General features: G+C 39.5%; 1 protein-coding gene across 1 annotated transcript; it reads left to right on the top strand.

The window, feature by feature from the left end:
* The first annotated feature begins 3,248 nt into the window (after positions 1-3,248).
* On the top strand, positions 3,249-4,108 carry LOC135593460 (ethylene-responsive transcription factor 3-like). Its single transcript, XM_065083525.1, has one exon. It carries the CDS (start codon positions 3,325-3,327, stop codon positions 3,859-3,861), a length of 537 nt encoding a protein of 178 aa, XP_064939597.1. The 5' UTR covers positions 3,249-3,324; the 3' UTR covers positions 3,862-4,108.
* The last annotated feature ends 17,991 nt before the right edge of the window (positions 4,109-22,099 follow it).

Raw genomic sequence — 22,099 nt, forward strand, 5'->3', positions numbered from 1 at the left:
TGTCTTCTTGAACATCACTATTTTGCCTATCTCAAGAAGCAAGACTTGCAACCTGCACATTATAATAGGAAGCAAGAATCGATAACTTACACACTTCAACAAGAAAGCTATCTTATATTTGCTTTTGAGATTTTTGCTAGCTTGTATGTGGCAAAACTTGCTCACTTTTTCAAACACTTTGCTAGCTTGCACTTTGTAAAGGAAGTAAAAAAATAGCACTTCTCAAAAGAGAAGAAAGAACTTACTATCTTGAACATCACAAAAATTGCTACCTTGCATGATGTAAAATTTACTAAGATCACTATCTCAAAAAAGTTGCTATCTCAAAAGAAAGCAAATGTGCTATCTTGCCTATCTCAAAATACAAAACATGCTAACTTGTTACGGAAGCAAAATTGCTAGCTCAAACATTGCAAAGGAAGCAAAAATTTGCTAGCTTGCAACTTACATATCATGAAAATTGCTAGCTTGTAGTCTAAAGAGAAGCAATTAGTTGTTATCTCAAGAAAAGCAAACATGCTAAACTTACACATCTTTAATTGCTAGATTGCATGATGATAAAATTTGATACTATGTTTTTCATGCAATGTATGGAACTTTTTATCTCTAAACAAATAAGAGTAGGAACTTCTCCTTTTTGTTGATGACAAAGGGGGAGAAGTATGATGACATGACATGTTATGCATAAGTTTATGATGACATGTTGCTTGGATTCTTGAATCCAAGAGCTTTTATCAATAAGCCATATTGATAGGGGGAGTTTGTTTAAACTCCGGGAGTTAAGGTTAACTCCGTCATCAAGTGGTTGTCATCATCAAAAAGGGGGAGATTGTTGAATCTCGTATTTTGATGTTGAAACCACTTGACATGTGTTTATAATTTAAACTGCATTTTGAGTGATGCAGGTCTACTCGATCAGGATTAGACAAGTTAACGCAGGAAGAATTAACGTTGCGCCGGAGGAGATCACGTTAGGATATTGGATAGTAGAAGGCTTCGGACGTCGGACGTCGGGCCAAGAGCGGAATTACGCCAAGGATATCGGGGTTGCGGAGGTCAACCGCCGATTGGGCAACAAGCCGCAAGAGAGGATGATGCGCCGAAGAATCGGACGAAGCGCCAACCAATGACGTGCCGGGCAACAGAATGTCAATTCGCTTTGTAATAATTGTCTAGATCGGAGTAGAGTTTTGGCTTGTGTGTGCAGGATTAACTACGATAACGATGAAGACATAAAGCGAAATAAAGTATCGGAGTCAAGCGCGAAGGATTCGTTGGGAGTTCAAGAGTTCGACGGAAATCCGAAGGTTCGTCGGGAATGCTGCCGGAACTAGCCGAGAATGAGTAGGGAGCTTGCCGAAGGGTTTTTCGGAAGCTCGCCCGAAGGTTCATTGGAAGTTCGCGGAGCTCGCCGAGAAAGATCGAAGCTTGCCGAAGAAGCTCATCGGAACTCGCCAAGATCAAATCGTGAAGTCTAGGAGCTTGCTAGGAGTCCGTAGAATGGTTTCCGAGAATTTATCGGAAGACCGCCGGAAGCTCGCCGGAAGAAGTCTTGACTTACAGACTTTGTAATAGCTTAGAAAATGTCTTTAAATTCGTAGTTAGCATGTTAATTAGGGTTAGGATTAGGTGTTAATCCTATAACCCAAGTAGGGGCCAATTGGGCCCGAGTTCGGACTGGTTTGGGCCAAGTTTGGAGCCCAACCAGTGAGCTGAATTGGCCTAGGCGGTGGCACCGCCCAGCACCCGAGAGTTGGGCGGTGGCACCGCTTGACTGGGCGGTGGCACCGCCAGTCCACTGTCAGTGTCAGACACTGACAGGCGGTGGCACCGCCAGCCTCGGAAACCTAATAGAATTCAAATTTTGGAGCCCAAATTTGAATCCTCTTGGGGCCTATAAATACCCCTCAATTCTCAGCAGAGAATACAATCTTTTGAGAAGCTAGAAGTTGAGAAAAGCTTTAGGAAAAGTCTTGTTTTCAATAGCTTGAGTGTTCACCTCCTTTCTATTCATTGAAATCTTTGTAAAAGGGTGAACCACTTGTAAGAGGTTGTAAGAGGGTGTAAGAAGGAGGTTGATCTTCACCTAGTAAAGGAAGATCATTAGTGGATGCCGGTGGCCTCGACGGAAGAGGAATCAGAGGAGTGGATGTAGGTCACGATTGACCGAACCACTATAAACTACCGTCTTCTCTGGTTTGCATTTTATTTTTGCCATTTACATACTGTAAACTACTTTACTTAGTCACTACGCTTTCATACGCTTCTAAGTTATTAAACTTTTCAAGTTCGATTTTTTATCGTACGAAAGATTTTATCAAAACCGACGTTTTAATCCGCTGCACTAATTCACCCCCTCCCTCTTAGTGCTGCTCCGATCCTAACAAGAGGCATATTTGACTAAATTTTTTTAAAAAAAGATTTATTTATTAATAGCATTAGAGACATATTTAACTATATAAAGTGATTAGAGGTATATTTGACTAGATCGAGTATCTTAAAGCTGATAAGAGATTAGCTAATAAAGTTAAGATTTATAAATCTTTCGATTTATGGAGGGATAATCGATCAAAATCATTTGTTTATACCTCGAAGAACATGAGTTAGATATGCAATTAGTTTTTAAGTTAATATATTTTTTTTGAAAAAAGTTCTCACACATCTTTTAACAAAGATATAAATATGGAGATATTATGTTTTCAACTATAAGATTATGTGATTATGTGAGGGATTTTTTCTTAGAAATAAATTAGTGATGGCTCGTGTTATCTGTTAATTATTTATTATTAATACTATTATTTCTCTACAAGTACATGTGAAGTCTTCCTTTTTATGTTTTTTTTTTTCTGCAAAGCCTACTACTATTATCTTATCATTTATGTTTTAGTACGATGAATCGAGCTAATTACATATTATTTTTTATAATTAATTATTATTATTATCTTTATTTTTATATTTTTAAAAGTTATAATGGATTCTTTTATTTACAAAAGTAAAATATTAAGATCCTTATATAGGATTAAAAAATAATTTTATAAAATTAAAAATAAAAGATTTTATTAGAATAACGTGATTAAATATTTTAATTTTATAAGTATTGAGATGTGAAAATATAAAAATCGAAATGTTAACAGTAGTTATGTAATTACCTCCGATGAATCTATCTGTACTTCAGATCTCGTTAGATGCGGTGGACGTCCTTCGTGATCGAACGATCGTTACGTCTGGCTCTTAATAACGTCGATCGAGGAGAGTAGACTTTCTGTTGGAGAAGAGAAGAGGATGAGAGAGTGAGGTTTTGGCTCTAATCCCCTTCTTGTCTCGATGCGCAAGGGTTGGCCGTCAGCGGCGGCGGTAGCCGACGGGCCGGCGCGGTTCCGCGGCGTCCGGAAGCGGCCATGGGGCCGGTTCGCCGCCGAGATCCGGGACCCCTGGAAGAAGGCCAGGGTCTGGCTCGGCACCTTCGACACGGCGGAGGCCGCGGCCCGCGCCTACGACGCCGCTGCCATCGCCCTCCGCGGCCCGGATGCCAGGACTAACTTCCCTTCCCACCACTGCCTCCCCCCACCGCAACGACCGGCGTCCAGCAGCCTCAGCAGCACCTTGGAGTCCTTCAGCGGGCCGCGGGTGCCCGCGGCGCCGATCCATCCCCGATCGTCGCGTGCCAGGAGGCAGGTCGATCCGCCGCCCCCGCATGACCTCTTCGCCGTAGAAGGCTGCCACAGCGACTGCGGATCGTCATCCTCCGTCATTGACGACGGTGATATCTTGTCGTCGGAGTTCTGGCAGCCAATGCTGTTCGATCTCAACCTCCTTCCACCGCAAGATGACGACTTCCAGGACACGGTTCTCCGCCTCTGATGTTTGATCCACGGCCGGGAGACTGGTTTTTCTGTTCCCTCTTTTACCATTCTCTTTTGATCTATCTCGCGATTACCTGCGATCTCCGTTTCCCCCTTAATGTTTACGCTTTTAAGTTGCATTAGGGTTGAGGGTTTGATCTTATCAAACCAGATCTGTTGTTTGTGTCAGATCTGCCTCTTTTCTACTTTGTACATAAGCAACATTCTACCTAATATTATCTACTTGAGTTAAATCTCGCCTTCCACCCTTTGGATCTTGTAAATGCATTCTCAAGTAGTTTCATATTTGAACAGGATAAATCGATGGTTTGCAACCGACAGATTAGTAAAAAAAATGAAAACCCAAAAAGGGGGGAGAAGAGGAGAAAGGAATTTATCATGGCTTTACAAGTATATGATAGATCAAGAACAGTTGGTGATGTTTAGTGTATTAAGAATGCTGAAGGGATGGTATCCTGTTATTCCTGTTTTTGATGCAGGTTCATCTTTATTTGGTTAATTTTGTTTAACTACTTCATGGAATATTACTTTGTTTTGCTTGTTGATTTACTTAGCTGTCCATCAAAGGAGTTGAAAAATTGTTGGTTAAGGTATCAGACATGGAGTAAGGAAGCCACTATATTGATGATCTACACTTGATCTATATTGGTTATTATTGGTGAAAAATGTTTACCTGCCGCGATCCTCCGTCTGAATGTACCTTCCATGTGAGTCATCTTACATATCTATTTTATTTTCCCTGTTTGGTGTGCAGGACCAGAAGCTTCTTTTTAGTTATTCTCCCATAAAAATTAAAAAGAGATGTTTACAGTGCTTTACTATAATCGGACATGGTTCAACTGCATGATTTCATTTGTAGTGGAGGCTGTTCATTTATGCACAATTTGATAAACTGCAAGCTCTTAGTTATTACCTAGGCTGGTATTTAATGTTTTCTATAGATTGTCAACCTTTTCTATTGCTTTAATTGAAGATCTTTTAATTATGATTTCTTCTTTAGTTGTTCCTCCACTACTATTTAAAGTTATCATTTATTTAAAATAGCATTAGCTTGGTCTTAAGCTTCTGTTAGAATATTGCTGCAATCCTAAGTTTCCATCTTGTTATCTTGCTGAAATCAGTCTTGAAGAATTTTATTATAATTCATGTTGAAATCATGTGAGCAGACTAACTGCGACGAAGTCTTGAGCTGATTTTTACTTATTATCTTGATCCAGTGGAGGGTGTAGGTGAGCCAAAGTCAAGGGTTTTGTAGTCTTGTGATCGGACCATGATGATTTGGCCATTTTGTTCATCTGTTGCAATGGCAGTCGTTGGATAACTAATGATAAAACTGCTTTCTCTTGCTGGGAAGTGTATGTGGACAATCAAATCATTTTACTGGGAAGAGCCAGTTAAAACTTCAAGGTTATTCCCAAAAGACTATATAGCTCGGAGAGTTTTGCTATCACCTTATCCTTGGTCACTACTATATGTTGCAGCAATTTCCATTTTGTATATTTATTCTGACTTTGTGAATTGATTTTTCTTCTTATATAATCTCATTTGCTGAGGCTATTAAAAGGTAATGATGTTTGAGCCGCACGTGTTCTCCTCAACTGTTTTAGGCATCATCGTTTTCTAGCTTCTAATCGTTGGTGTGCTGCATGTAGGAACTATAGCTTCCAAGTGTTCTTGTGAGGCTGGTGAGAGAAGCTTTCGATTGCAGCAGCTACTCTGAGCCTCCATGTTACGAATGCAGTTTTATCTAATCCACAGGCTTGAGTTTTGGATGAATTGATAGAAATATACGATTTAGTCACCTGTATTTGCCGAAGTTTTCAGATGAATTGACAGCGACAATAATTTAACAGTTCGAAGCAATGTTCTACCAACCAAGATCAATGGTTCCAAGCATCTGAAGCTGATGTTGTGTCACATTTCAGATTTATTAAAAGAATAATAAATTAATATTTTATTATCCATAATTTACATAATAATTTTTTTTATTTTTTTTCTTCATCCTTGAATTCAAATCCTTATAATAGTAAATGTTCTAGTACAATTGGTTATCGAGAGTGACAGTGACAGTGATAATTAACCTTACGAGGACTACTGAGTGTCGATAGAAATATCTCAATTGTTTTTATTTGAACAAATCTATAGCTAGGATCATTCGGATTAAGAGAAAAAGAGTTCTCCGGAAGATTCATATTAGAGCGAGATTTAAATAGAAATCGTACGAGTCTGATAGCACCATGCGTAGTATACGATCTTTGGGATATTAGATGAATGAGAGACTATATGTACACGATAACTAAAGACATATAGGTCTAAATGATTGGATTCTCGTAGTGGCCTAGTATATCCGTAGTTGATGAGTCAAGTGAATTATTATGAAGATAATAATTCACTAAGCGAAAAGGAGTTTTGATAGGTATGACTCATGGCTAGCTCGATATTGGGCCAAGAGGGTCACATATATGATAGGCATTATGTCGAGTACATGTTTGAATATGAGATATCCACTAGAGCTCCTATCTTATCCAATAAGCCATTGAATTATTAGATCATAATGAGAGGTTATTAGATAGAGATCCACTAATCTAAGAGGCTTGAGTAGTTGGATGAAGATCTAATACCCAATAGGGCAAGATCCATTAGGGTAAAGTTGACAAAGGGGCCTCTATAAATATGAGAGAACCAAAGGCCCATAGGCTAAAGGCTTCTTGGTTGCCACCTCCTATTCTCTTCTCCTTCTTAGATGGTAAGTGTGAAGATTTAGGCAGCGATTTGAGGAGCATTATCATAGCCCTGTTATGTGGATCACCGCTAGAGAGGATGACACTTGACTTCCTTCATCATCTCCTACAGATCAATAGGGATTCAGGGATATACGATCTCCCTAGGTAGTTTTGCGGATTTTTACACAACAATCTTCACACGACGATGAACACCTTTTTGAAAATTTGGGTTTTTATTTTCTATTTTTTCATTGCGCATGTGATGTCACCCTTAGATTTCCCTACACATCAACCATCTAATATTCTATGAGCGAATCAATTAGTGAACTCATTCTCCAATAAGCACCTACACTATAGCCCTAGTTTCTCCATACAAGCAACTAGGAGACAAACCGCATCCATCATATGGATCGGTATATAGTACACCAATCTGTCTGGTTATCTCGATGTCCCTCTCAAATAATCTATGATCAGATTTATTTAGGGTCTGTGTTTAAAGGTGGATCAGTTTCATTATCGTGATCTCATTACAATCTGATTCCCATTGCATAAATCCATGAATACCATAATATATTTATACATTAATCAATATAAAATGAGAAAATACCATAATAATAATAAGCAAACAGGCTATATGTCATTTCACATGTGTCATCACTCACATGATTGGTTTGTAAGGCACCTATGACTAGCAATGCCTAGTCACATGGGCTAGGTTATATTTAGCAATATGGGTTAAGTCGTATATGACCACATAGGCTAGGTCGTACATGACCATATGGGCTGAATCGATCCGGTCTGATAGATCAACTTAACTCAAGTCAAACTCCAATTAGACTCTTCTTATCAAATTAGATTTTAATATTTAAAATTATTAAAGAATAACTCAAATCAATTAATTAAAATTTAAATTCATGATTTTACATTTAAAACTAATTACATCATAGAAGTTTATATATAATTATTGAAACATATATTTATATATTTAATTAAATAAATAAGAACTATTATGCTAATCCAAAAATAAGAATTTTAATAATTAAATTAATATTAAAATTTACTCAAGCTTAATAGATCAATATAAATCAAATAATCATTTTAACATCACAAATCAATTATTATTATTTACTAATAATAAAATTTTAAAATTAAAATATCATTATATATTATAAAATTATTGTTGAATCTCGAATTTTGATGATAAAATCAATTGATGAGTTATGATCTAATGTGCATTTAAGTGACATAAGACTAGCTTCAATTAGAGAAAGACAAATCGATTAAAGTAGTGGAATCAAAGGTTGGGCCGGAATGAATCATGTTAGAAGATTGGACGTCGGGCCGAAGGACTGGTCAACCTATTAGTAGAAGGCTTCAGGTCATGAGTTCGGGCATCGGGTTAAAATGATCAAAACTTATGCCAAGGAGATCGGATGTTGCAGGGGTCAACATGCTGATTGGGTAATACATCGAATGAGAAGACGATATGCTGAAAGGTCGAATGATGTGTCAAAAGGTCAAACGAAGCGCCAAACGATCCAATGACATACCGGACAATATGTGATTCATGCTTATAATCAATTATGTCTTGATTTAAGTAGTTTAGGTTGCAATTGAGTTGGTTTTGAACCAACTCAATTAGGGGCCCATTGGGCCGATTGGGAGGCCTATTCAATGACCCAAAAGTTGGATCAGGTGATGGCATCGTCAGACCAGGCGATGGAACCGCTAGAGGCTTAGTCTCCAAGAGCCCGATCTCCGAGGCTATTAAGCGATGGAACTGCCAGACTAGGCGGTGTGATAGGATCATAGTAGGGTTGGGCCCTACTTAACCAAGAAGCAGCTAATAAAACCTTGTGAGATTATAATAAACCCCACATAGTCGCCTCTATCCTATAAAGAAGAGTGGCTAGGGTTTATATTTGGGCCTTTGGGCTTCCTAGCTACCACCCTCTTTTATTGGGCTAGTTGGTTAAGATTGAGGGCAAAAGGGGTAACTCACTTAGATCTATCTATAATTGTAGTCATTTGGTCAACTTTTAGGAGGGTGGAACCCCTATAGCGTTCCAATGAGTGATTTCACTCAAAGATCAATCTACATAGAATTCCTCTAGGGTTCTATCATCTGGTATCAGAGCAGCGATCTTGCTGCTTTTGCTGCCACCTTTATTGCCCACCACTAGCTAAGCAATTCTCACAATTGCTCTTGCCATCGCCATCTCCACCATCATCTTTGTTGTAGATCAAATCAATCTACTATCGTCACCTCCAATTGCATCAAGAGATATGGTATTCTCCTATCACCAATACATTTTGCTATTATAATTTTCCATTTGAAATACCAAGAATAAGACTTCTTATCTATCCCATGCTATGAATTCCTTTCGTCGTAAAAGTTATCATCTTTGCGAACGAAATATTGCTACAGAAAATTTCAGCCGCATATTGTTTCCTTTAACCGATCTATTTGCTATCCTTTTTGAACGAAATTTCTTATACGCTTTATAGATCATCTTGGCTTCTATCTAAGATTGATCTAGTGAGGAATTTATCTCTAAAAACATTCTTGTGTTACTGTAAATTTTTATCGTAAACCGTTGAAATTTTTCGACGAGAATTTTGCTCTTGCAAATTGCACTAATTTCCTTGCTGTTATATTGCCGAAATTTTCTTGATTAAATTGGTCGTCATTGCTGTTATCTAAACCTAGATTTCATTGTCAAATTTTCTCTTCAAATCTCTTGGTTTTTGCTGGAAATTTCGTTGAGAAACCACTGTTTCTTCGATAGCAATTCTGCTCATACAAGACAACACCTATTTGCAACAACTTCTACCGATTTCTATCAAACCTTTGCTTCCATCTACCACAGATCTAAAGCTTTTTTTTCCTAACCTTCATCCACTACCATCATAGCCCTAAAACTCCACTAAACCATACCCTCAAACTGCACCTAAAACAACCACAAAACAAGCCTAAAACCGTAACCTATATCCACTAATCAACCAACCCTTTTGACCACCACTTCTCTCAACCGATACATGCATTTAACCTGACAATAAAAGAGAGATCTTAACATTGCAGATTTGGAGGCATATACTATGACATCTGAGGAGGCAATCAATGTTAAATTCAAAACCTTCGAGACACGAATGTAGGATAAGATTCGGGCTCTCTTTACCGAACTCAGTTTGGGCCGACCACCAAGCCCGAAGAAATCAGATCAAGGAGAGAGCTCTAACCAATCACACCAAGCCCGAAAAGATGACTTCCAAGAGAGGAGAGACTCTATGACTGATCCCTACTATCCACGCATGAGGGTGGACTTCCCTAAATGGGAAGAAGGAGACCCAATTGGTTGGATCTCGCACGTGGAGCGATATTTTCGGTACCATAAAACCACAGACACATCTATGGTGGAAATTATGGCTATACATCTTGAAGGAGATGTAATACAATGGTTTGACCAGTTTGAACACACTCATAGAGTCCTCTCATGGTGATAATTCAAAGAAGGACTACTGCTCCGCTTCGGACCAGAGAGGGAGGAGGACTCTTCTCACTTTTACAATACTTTTAACACCCCAACACTTCAGATTTTTTAACACTTTTGATTGTACTTTATTACCCTTCCATGCAGAAAAGGGTACGGTATTTATAGGCCCTAGTGGCTTCAGAATTAAAGCCAAAAAGTGTTATATCCCCGGATTTCAGGGTACTAGTGGTACCACCATCATTGTTAGGTGGTACCATCGCTTGACTCTCTAACATTGGGCGGTACCACCGCATAGTCTGGCAGTACCATCGCTTAAAAGAGCTCTCGAAGACTGAGTTCTGGTGCTACCACCACTAGCAGGTAATAACTGCCGATGGTACCACCGCCCAGAACACTTAGGAGAACGAGCCTCTTTGGTAAGCTCTTGGATTTCTCGATTAATTCTGACGGAACTTCCAACGAACGTCCGGTCTTTCGACGAACTCTAGAACTCTCAATGAAATCTCGATCTTGACTTTGATACAACATTTGCTTTATGTCTTATAGCTATCGTAGTTAATCTTGCAAACTTTTCTCAACATATAGATTCGATCAAACAATTTACCAATTGATTTCATCATCAAAATATGAGATTCAACACTTCAGTCCCTACCAGATTTCTTTTTATAATTCATAATGAATTTTAATATGAACAAGCTTGACATGACTCTCTTTGAGCTCCTCAATATGTTAAGAGAGGTAGAAAGCACTATCAAGAAAGAAAAGCTAGTTCTCTATACTGATAAGGCTAGAAAGAAAAGGAAAGTAGAAAAGTCCCTTAAGAAGGGCAAGGGCTATTGAATATCAGATTTTGATAATGAAACCAATTGATAGTGTTTATCTAATCTACGTTTTGAGTAACGCAAGACTAGCTTCGATCAGAAAAGGTAAATTGATTAAAGCAGAAGGAATCAGACGTTGGGCCAGAGCAAACATGTCAAAAGAATGGACATCGGGCCGGAGGATCGGTCGACGTGTCGGTAGAAGGCTTCAATTCATGAATTCGGGTATCGGGCCAAGAAGATAGGATATTACGCCATGGAGATCATATGTTACGAGAAGACAACATACTGATTGGGCAAAATGCCGAAGGAGAGGATGATGCATCGAAGGATCGGACGAAGCACTGAAAGAACCAATGACATGCCGGACAACATAGGATTCAGTTGTAATCGATTATGGCTCGATTGAGTTAGTTTAGAGTCTAATTGAGTCAATTTAGAATGTAATTAGGCCAACTCAATTAGGGGCCAACTAGGCCCAAGTTTGGGTTGTGTTGGGCCAAGTGAAAAGCCCAAATAGTGACCCAACAAATGAAACCATCGGTGGCACAGTCTCTGAGACTATGTCAAGCGGTGGTACCGCCTAGACTCGATCTCCGAGAGACTGTCAAGTAGTGGTACCACCAGTCTAGGAAGTGGTACTACCCAAACACAGTCTCTCAGGTGGTGGTACCACCTAGCACAAGTGGTGGTACCGCTAGGACTCGGGAAACCCGAGATGAGACCTTTTTTGGCTCCATTTTTTAAGCCAATTGGGGTTTATAAATACCCCAGCTATTCCTGTATGGAATGACAAGAAAGTTGAGCAAAACTTTATGATTCTAAAGTTATAAACCTTATTAGAAAGTTAAATTCCCTCCTCCTAAAGCTTAGAGAGAGTTTTAAGGGATATATATGAGGGATACCTTATAAAAGAGGGTTATAAAATATTGTCTCCTAAGCCTGTGAAAAGGAGAAGAGTAGTGTAAAATGGTAGTTGATCTTCGCCCATTAAAAAAAGATCATTAGTGGATGTAGCTCATGACGATCGAACCACTATAAAAATCTTATTTGTATTTATTTCTTCCTATTTACCTTTATTGCAAACGAAATTCTTACTTTCACTATGCTTCTGCATAGTTTCAAGTTAAGTATTTCCGATATGACCTTTTATCGAATGAAAGATTTTTAAAACCGATAGTTTTATCCGCTGCACTAATTCATCCCCCCTCTTAGTGCCGACTCGATACTAATAGTTGGTATAAGAGCGAGATCACTCTCATTTTGGTTTGAAACCCAAAAGAGATGATATTTGTCGGCAACCAAGAGGGTCACTCAATTATACATCCACCCATGTTTAATGGGATAGACTACACTTATTTGAAAACTCGGATAAGAGTTTTCTTGCTTTCCTTGAACCTTGATTTATGGAATATTATTGAAAACAGATTTAAAAGGTATTCTCTTCCAATGAATGATTGAAATGAGTTAGAGAAGAAGAATTTCTCTTTGAATTATAAGGCTATGAATGCCTTATTTTGCGCTTTAGATAAAACTGAATTTAATCGAGTTTCTATTTGCGAAATGACTTTTGACATTTGGTATACACTCGAAATTACACACGAAGGCACTAGTAGAGTAAAAGATTCTAAGATAAATCTTTTGATGCATGATTTTGAATTGTTTCATATAAAACCAAGAGAAACTATTGTTGACATGTATACCTGTTTTACGGATGTTGTCAATAGTTTAAAAGCTCTTAGCAAATTTTTTTCAAATTTTGAACTTATTAACAAGATATTAAGATCCCTTCCAAAAAGTTAGGATCCTAAAATCATAGCAATACAAGAATTAAAGGATTTGAATCATTTTCCTATTGAAGAACTGATTAGGTCGTTGATGACCTACGAAACGAGTTGCATGGCTCATGAAGAGCTTGAGAACAACCTTCCAAAGAACATGAAGGATTTGACACTTAGAACAAATGAAGACCACTCGAGCGAAAGCTCAAATGATGATGACTTTAAACTCTTGACTATAAAGCTTAAAAAATTTTTAAAATAAGAATCTATGAAAAAATGAACCTAAAAATAAGAAGCTACAAAAGAATAAGAAAACACTCCATGTGGCTTGAGACGAATCAAGTTCATCCAAAGATGAAGAACAATCCAACAAAGGAGAGGTAGCAAACTATGCCTTAACGACTTTCCACGATGAGGTAACTAAAATTACATGATGTATTTCATGAGGTATTTTTAAATTAGCTTTATATATATATATATATATATATATATATTAAAATTTTATGATGTAATGAAAATATTAAAAGTGTTTGGGATCATGCTTATCTTTCTAGTGATTTTGAAAAATAAAAAAATTTATTCATGATAATTGTATGTTTTATGATAAAGGAACAAAATGTTAGATTTAAATCTAATGCTTGTACACATAATAAGATTAATTTTATATATGTTTTAAGAAGCAATAATGTGTATATTGATGATTTTCTATTACTTTTTTATTTTGATTTTAATTGAAAATGCTCTATGTTTAATAAAATCATGTTTGATGATTTAATGATGCATAATGATGTAAGACTTAATAAAAATATTAAAAGTCTTAGTACCATGCTTAATGATTTAATTATGCATGATGATTTGAAGTCTTGGTGATTTTTGTGATGAATCTTGTCTTTGTCTTTCAGTTTTAAACATCATGCATGGTTTTGACATAAAAACAAAAATTTAAGCATTCTTGCATGAAATCAATCACATGAATTGAAGCAACTAAAATGGGAATGCATCATTAAAAATTTCTCTATCACTATCTTATCGATTTTTTAAAAAAGAGATTAATGAATCCATTTATATTTTGAATCTTTTGAATTATGAAAGTGATTTTGATGATTATAAATTTGAATGAATTTTATATATATCATGATCGATCTTGAATTCTTGGAATTAAAACTTAATAGTTTCTTTATATGAATCAAGATCCCTTACTTTTTATTCTCGAATGATTTCTTATATTTTATTAAAGAGAATATTTTGAATCATGTCTTTTGATATTCACATGATCTTATCCTTCATGATATGATTTTCTTTGTATAATTCCTTGTATTCATGAAGTATATCTCATCACTAAATTTTTTTTGATATCTTCTATGTGATGACTTGAATATTTACACCTTTATGTTATTCCCCTCTTTTTGCCTATGACAAAGGGGGGAAAATAAATGATGAATGTTTGGTATCATGTATAAAGTGATAAATGCTTAAAAATTTTAATGTCAAAATGTTGATTTAATGCATGAAGAGATAAATGCTTAAAAATTTTAATGTCTTAGCATCATGAATATTATGCCCATAGTGATGATTGATTTATTTTTGGTATCATGCATGAAATAAGGATGATATATAAGATTTTGAAATTATGCATGTTTTAATTTGAAATTATAATGATGCATAAACATATTAAAATAAGAGTGATACTTTACCTTTGTCATGATTTAAAAATTGATATAAAGGGAAAATAATTACAACATTGTATTCTTCCCTTCTTTTTGACAATGACAAAGGGGGAGATAAAATTTACTAGCTTGTATAATTCAAGAAGTAAACCTTGCCAAATTGCTAGCTTGTATGCTCTAAAATGATATAAAATTTGTTAGCTTGCATGTTCTAATATGATATAAAACTTATTAAATTTGCTAGCTTACAAATTGCAAGGAGAAAAAAACTTGCTAGGAAGCAAAATTGTTAGCTTTCACTTCTCAAAAGAGAAGAAAGAACTTGCTATCTTGAACATCACCAAGAATTACTAGCTTGCAATCTCAAGAAGCAAAACTTGCAAACTTGAAAATCTAAAAAAAAAAGAAGCTAAATTTGCAAATTTGTACAACTCAAATTTGTTGTTAGCTTGTATGTTGTAAATCTTGCATATCTCAAAAACTTGATAGTTGTACTTCTCCTTTTTGTTAATGACAAAGGGGGAGAAGATATGATGATATGAGAATCATACATGGTAGGATGTAATATACTTTGATATTTTGATACCATGATGATTTGAAATATTTATGATGATGCATGCAATGCAATGATATGCATATAATGTATGAAATATTCATGACAAATATTGCTTTGACTTGAATTCAATTTGAATTTAAGGTTCTATAAATATGACATATTGATAGGGGGAGTTAAGGTTTACTCCATCATCAATTGGTTGTCATCATAAAAAAGGAGGAGATTATTGAATCTCAGATTTTGATGATGAAACTGTTGAATCTCATATTTTGATGATGAAACCAATTTATAGTATTTATAATTTAATCTGCATTTTGAGTGACGCAGGAAGCTTCGATCAGGATGAGACAATTAAAGTAGGAAAAATCATGTTGGGCCAGAGAAAACATATCAGAAGATTGGACGTCGGGTCGGAGGATCGGTCGACGTATCGACAGAAGGCTTCGGGCCATGGATTCGAGCATCGAGCCAAGAAGAACAGATATTGTGCCAAGGATATCGGAGTTGCGGAGTCAACTAGCCAATTGGGCAATAGGTTGCAAGAGAGGATGATGTGCCGAAGAATCAGACAAAGCGTCGAGGGACCAATGACATACCGGACAACATGATTAATGCTTAGTATTAATTGTATAGATCGAAGTATGTTTTACATGTGCAGGATTAACTACGATAGCAAGGCATGAAGCAAAATGAAGTCCTGGAGTTAAGGACGCGATTTCGTTGGGAGTTCGAGAGTTCGTCGGAAGTCCGGATGTTCGTTGGAAGTTCTGTCGGAACCAGCCAAGAAGTCTCGGAGCTTACCAGAGAAGCTCATCAGAAATCGCCAAGAAGATCATCGTGAAGTCTAGGAGCTTGTCGGGAGAAACCAAGACATAGGGACTTGTTTGGCTTAGCAAATGTCTTAGGAATCGTTGCTAGCACGTAATTGGGTTTGGATTTGGGCCAACCTAATTAGTGGTCAGCTAGGCCCATGTAAGGACTATGTTGGGCCTAATATGAGGCCCAAACAGTGCCCCAAGAAGTCTCAGCATTATGGCACAATCTTCGAGACTGTGTCAAGCGGTGGTACCGCTAGTCTAGGTGGTTGTATCACCCTTGGCAGGGTGACAGGCGGTGGTACCGCTAGTTTGGGCAGTGGTATCACCTAGCACAGCATCCCAGGCAGTGGTACCACCTAGCTTAGGGTCAGTTCAAACTAACACTAGTGGTGGTACCGCCCAACGTAGGAAATGGTACCGCCCGTGCCCGGGAAACCCGGGATGAGATGTTTTTAGGCTCCAAGTTTAAATCAACTTGAAGCCTATAAATACCTCTCTCATCCCAAGTTAAAGCACATAAACATAGAGTATTCAAAAGTGAGAAAATGCTACTGCAATCTCTTTAGAAATTCTCTACTCCACTCTAAGTTTAGAATTCTGTAAGAGGAGTATGAGTGCTTGTAAGGGTTGTCTCCTAAACCCGTGAAAAGGAGAAGAGAGGTGTAAAAGGTGGTTGGTCTTCGCCTATTGAAGGAAGACCGATAGTGGATACCGGTGGCCTCGACGGAAGAGGAATCGACGAAGTGGATGTAGGTCACGATGACCGAACCACTTTAAAATCTGGTTTGTATTTCTTTGAACAATTTATTTTAACTACAAACCTCCTTACTTGCTCTTTACATCCACTACTCTCTTATGTACGCTTTCAAAGTATTACCTTTACGAAACGGTTTTACATCGGAAATGGTTTTAATCGAAAAGAAGTTTTGAAGACGTGATTTTACCGCTGCATTAATTCACCCCCCCCCCCCCCTCCCCCCTAGTGCCGACCCCAATCCTAACAGTTGGTATCAGAGCCTTGTTATTTCTTACTTGTTTTAACACCCAAGAGAAATGACTCTTTTCGGCTTTCAAGAGGGTCACTCTCTCATTCGTCCTCCCTTTTTCAATGGGATGGACTACACATATTGAAAAACTCGAATGATAGTTTTTTTACTTTCTTTGGATTTGAACTTTTGACACATGGTCGAAAATGGATTTGAAATGTATTCTCTTCCAATAAACAATTGGAATGATTTGGAGAAGAAGATGTTTTCTCTAAATGTAAAGGCTATGAATGCCTTATTTTGCGCCTTAGACAAAAATGAGTTTAATCGGGTTTCTATGTGCGAAACGACTTTCGACATTTGACACACTCTTGAAATCACACACGAAGGCACTAGTAGAGTTAAGGATTCTAAAGTTAATTTTTTAATGCATAATTTTAAACTTTTTTGAATGAAGCCTAGCGAAACCATTGTTGACATGTACACCCGTTTTACGGATGTCGTCAATGGTTTAAAAGCTCTTGGCAAATGTTTTTCAGATTTTGAACTCGTTAAGAAGATTTTACGATCCCTTTCTAAGAATTGGGATTCAAAAATAACGGCTATACAACAATAAAAAAATTTGAATACCTTTTTGATCGAAGAACTTATCGAATCTCTAATGACCTATGCAATGACATGCAATGTACGTAAAGAACTTGAGAACCACCTTCCAAAGGACAAGAAGGATTTCATACTAAAAATAATCAAAGACCACTCGAGTATAAGCTCAAGTGATGGTGTACTTGAACTTTCAATGAAAATTAAAAAAAAGAATCGAAAATTAAAAATAAACTTAAAAAGAACAAAAAGAATGCATCTACTTGCTTTGAACGTAAGAAGAAAACACAAATTGTGATGAATCGAGCTCCTCCGAAGACAAGGAGAAAATCAATAAAGGCGAGGTGACAAACTACGCCTTAACGGCTTTCGACGATGAGGTAATCAAAATGCTCCTAGTTTACTTTGAAATTACATGATACTTTTCATGAATTATTTTTAATTTAGTTTAAAAAAATTATATAATTTTTTTTAATTACATGTTTTATGATGTAATGAAAATGTAAAAAATAAAATTATATCATGCTTACCTTTCTAGTGATTTTAAAAATAATCATGAAAATTACATGTTTTATGATAATGCAATAAAATGTTATATATAAATCTAATGATTATACACCTAGTAAGATTAATCTGGGGGGGTGAATTAGTGCAGCAGATTAAAACTCGTAAGTTTAAAATCGATTTCGTAAATGTGTAGAGATTTCGATTCGATGAAGGATAACTTAGCTAAAATAGCTCGAGTAAAGGAAGTCAAGAGTAGGGAGAAGAAAACCGAATAGTTTGCTGCTAAGAAGATAAGTGGTTCAGAAAATTAAACACTCACACATTCAAGGAACACCACAATGTAAAGTGGTTCGGTCAAATGACCTACATCCACTTGCGAAGCCTTCTTAGGCTCCCAACTTTCACTAGCAAATCACTTTGAAGGGGAAGGACCAAATACCCCTCTTACAACCTTCTTACAAGTGGTTCACACTCTTATAGGTTTTTCAAAGGGAAAGAGAGAGGTGAACACTTAAGCTATTGAAAACAAGACTTTGCTAGAGCTTTTTCTCACTTTCTAACTTGTCAAAAAGGTATTGTCTCTGCTGAGAATTGAGGGGTATTTATAGGCCCCAAGAGGATTCAAATTTGAGCTCCAAATTTGAATTACTTTTGGGTTTCCAAGTGCTGGTGGTGCCACCGCCTGTCAGTAGTAGTACCACCACTTTGTAACGGACAAACTTCTAAACAAGATGTTGAATGTAATGCTTATGTCTGTCCGTTGTCTTTTGGCATGTTCATGCTTTGTACAGAATGTAAAGGGGCGGCCGAAGGCTTAATAGTCCCATTTTAGTTGGGTTGGTGGCCTCTTTAGGCTTGTAAATAAAGGTTGTGTCATGTGGACACGTTCGAGAGCTTTTCGGTCTGTAATGGACCATTTTACCCTTTGTTGTGCCACTATTCAGAGCTTGTAAAGTCTGTTTGTAATTTGCATTGTCTATGAAGTGTTTTTCGGACATGTTTGCTTGTGGATCCCGATTGAGGCGTTCTTTTTAACCCGTTCTCTCTTTTGTTGGTCCTAAGGGACAATGGGAGGCTTCGGGGAGGCTGACCTTTGCGGACGGACGCGCGAGGGTGCCGCACGCCTTAGGCAAAACCAGCTAAGGTCGTGACAGTGTGGTATCAGAGCGGGACAAGCACTCATAGAAACACTTGACATGCAAACGTGGGGGACCTAGCGGGGCTGCGTTAAGGGCAGTCAGCACACGCGCGACCGTTTGAGGGAAAACGGGCATGGAGATGTAGGGAAAAGAGTCGCTCAGAGGAGCGGGCATCTGAGATTGGCATTCAGAGGAATGGCCAACCCTTCGCGCAAGAGGCACCACGAGAACAAGCAAGCTTGGAAGAATTTGGAGCGCACAAAGGTTGGGATGGCTGAGTTTGAGCTACGGCTCAACGTTGACAACTTTACTTGATGGTGCTCAAGGCAAGCGAGGCGCTTGGCAAAGGACGAGACCATGCAAAGTGGAATGAGTTGCTCAGCGACCGAAAGAGTTGTGCAAAGCTCACAGAGGTGAGGGGAATTGCTAACTCGAAGAATTCGGTACTCATGCATGGGCTTGTATGCGGACGATGGATTGTTCGTGGCCATCCCAAGGCGGTCGAGACTCGGCGCCATGGAGCATTGAAACTTTCTCTTCGACATGCGAAGGATACGTCCGGAGGAGGCTGAAATGTGCAACGAGTTCAGCATGTTGCTAGGCCTTGAGGGGTGCAGCGGTGGCTGTATTGACGTGGAGGCGCAATCTAGTAAGTGCGTTTGCAAGAGGCAGAACAATGCACAGTTTGTTCAGCAGATCGGAGTAGTCCAAGGGGATGGTGGTCTCCGAAACGAAGAGAGATGTTGCTCCAACGGGACAGTTATCCAGGAGGGATAAGTCTCAGCTCTCCAGAGGGAGAATCATGTGAGACGGACTTCACATGTTGAGGAGGAGTACCTCACAAACAACAACTCCACGAAGCTCGATGGACTGAGCAAGCGGCGAGGAGTCGTCGCATGATCTCGCTTGAGAGAATGCATTGGTGGATGCATTGCGAGAACAAGTGGGGGAGCGACCCAAAGCAACTCAAATGGAGGCACACTTGGAGTCGATATGGAGATCGGACTCAAGGGAGGGCTGACCCGTGGAATGGTGGGCGCGAGGGCCACCATCGACTCAATGCAAAAACGAGGAGAGGAGCAACTTGGGTGTAACTTGGCGAAGTACCCAAGCCGCATGAAGGGAGCCAGCATAGAAGTTGGAACATGGAGCAGAGGCACAGCGCTTTCCCTAGACAGAGGTCAAGGACATGAACTCTTGCAGAGGCAGGAGTAGAATCATGCTGTTCCCTGGGTCCTTCATTCTGACAGAGCGGACTCATCTTGCATGGTGCCAAAGACGAAGGGAGCTTCGGGGCACATGCACCTTATCTCGGAGGAGCATTCGATGGAGGAACTAAGGCGACTCAATTTGCGGAGGCGAAGTTGGGTACAGAAGGCCTTAGCACGGGGCAAGAGGACGCAGAGGCGGGTACTCTTGAAGAATATGCCACAGTGTTGCCATTTGAGTTGCTATGAAGGAAGCAGTGCGCAGCGGAGATTGTGCTGGTAGGGGCAGAGGCCCAGGATCCAGGCAATGGTGCACAAATTACAGCGAAGTCGGTGGACTTCGGGAGCTACTAGGCGACGGACTGTCCTAGAGCGGTGCTTCATCTAGGTGTGACCCAAGAGTGGGTGGATGAAGGTCGATTGCCAAAGGAGCGAACAAAATCGAAGGTGGAGGAGACCCTGCGATGTATTGGCAGAGGCCACACATGGAGGGTTCACAATTCGAGTTTATTCCACAAGGATCAGAATGCAATGGAGATGTCACCAGGAGGCGACATGGTGCAGCGGATCGTGGTGGAACAGTTCGTGGCAATGCGACACACACGACATAGTCCCGTGAGGGATGAGATCATATGGAGGTATGATCGGGAGCTACTGGGAGCTCCGCTTTGGTGAACAACACGACGGCAAGAAGGGCTATGGATTCAAGGAGTGAAGGCCATGGTACCGCAGAGGCGGGTCTTCCGGGCGTGCACCGAATTTTGCATCGGATGAAAACCTTGGTCATCAGCATATGGGGGCTGGGTTCCACCAAGGGAAAAGTTCGAATGCAAGTACCAGTGAGTCCCATGAGAGGGACTTGATCATGCAGAGGTATGATCGAAGCAGTTGGAGAGTTGGACTGCTCCAGAGCTCATATTCGCTTAAGGGAGCCCGACAAGTCAGAGGACAAGGTCGAGTAAGCGAACGTTGCTACCAAGGAAGCTAAGGAGAACAAAATCGGTGCTAACTCTACAATGTGATGGCAGAGGCCATGCTTGGGAGTTGCAGTCTGTCTTTCCATCGACCAAACGGACTGCTTGGAGAACACAGTGGTGTTGAAGCAGGGGGTCGAAAGGGGCGAGGAAGCGACGACGAGTCCAGAGGGACTTAGCTACCCAAAATCAAGCATCAGTCAGAATGGAGGTGGACTCAGAGGAGTGCCACAGAGACATTTCTACTGATCATGCAGAAAAGGGATACAGAGGCGAGGCGACGGATAGTAGGGCCATGGGCATGCCAGCGCCATGGTACCGCAGAGGCGGGACTTCCGTGCAAGTCATTGATCCCTTGCTCTCACGGAGGGAGAGCGCTTGGTCGTGAAAGGGGCCGAGGAGGTGGAGCATGCAGAGGCAATCTCCAAGTACCGAGACAAGGCTGAAGGGCAGAGGCCAAGAAACTTCGTAAGACCGGTGTCAACAAGTTTCTCATCAAGATAGCCGTAAGTGAAGGACTTCGGGTCATGCAAGAGTGCATGACCAAGGAACGAAGCAGGCAGTACGCGGTGCTGTACCTTTGCTACTCAGTGGAGTAGGCGGCAGGGTTGATGGAGAAGACGGTACAATCCCAAAGGCGACCTCATCTATCAGAGAATTACTCCAAGTTGGGGTGAAAACTTCCCGCATTCCAGAAGTTCGATGGCATTGAGAAGGTGAATCACAGTAGCCAACTCAACGCAAGGAGTGCAAACACTTCAAGTGCTTCAGAAGTGTGAGCAAAGAGCAGGCGAAGGCCAGTAACCAGCTCGATGCATGAAGTACAACCTCGAGGAGGCGGGCGAAGTCAAGTAACCTTTGCCTTCTCAACTCTTAAGAGAATGGGCGAAACCGAGTACCCCAGTTCTCTTATCTATCCGGCAGAGGAGCTCTGCATAAGTTCAAAGACACTTCGAAGATAA

Source organism: Musa acuminata, chromosome BXJ1-9, assembly GCF_036884655.1.
Source record: "Musa acuminata AAA Group cultivar baxijiao chromosome BXJ1-9, Cavendish_Baxijiao_AAA, whole genome shotgun sequence".
NCBI classification, from domain to species: Eukaryota; Viridiplantae; Streptophyta; class Magnoliopsida; order Zingiberales; family Musaceae; genus Musa; species Musa acuminata.

Coding starts and splice junctions, on each gene's coding strand:
- LOC135593460 (XM_065083525.1), top strand. CDS start 3,325: ATGCGCAAGGGTTGGCCGTCAGCGGCGGCGGTAGCCGACGGGCCGGCG.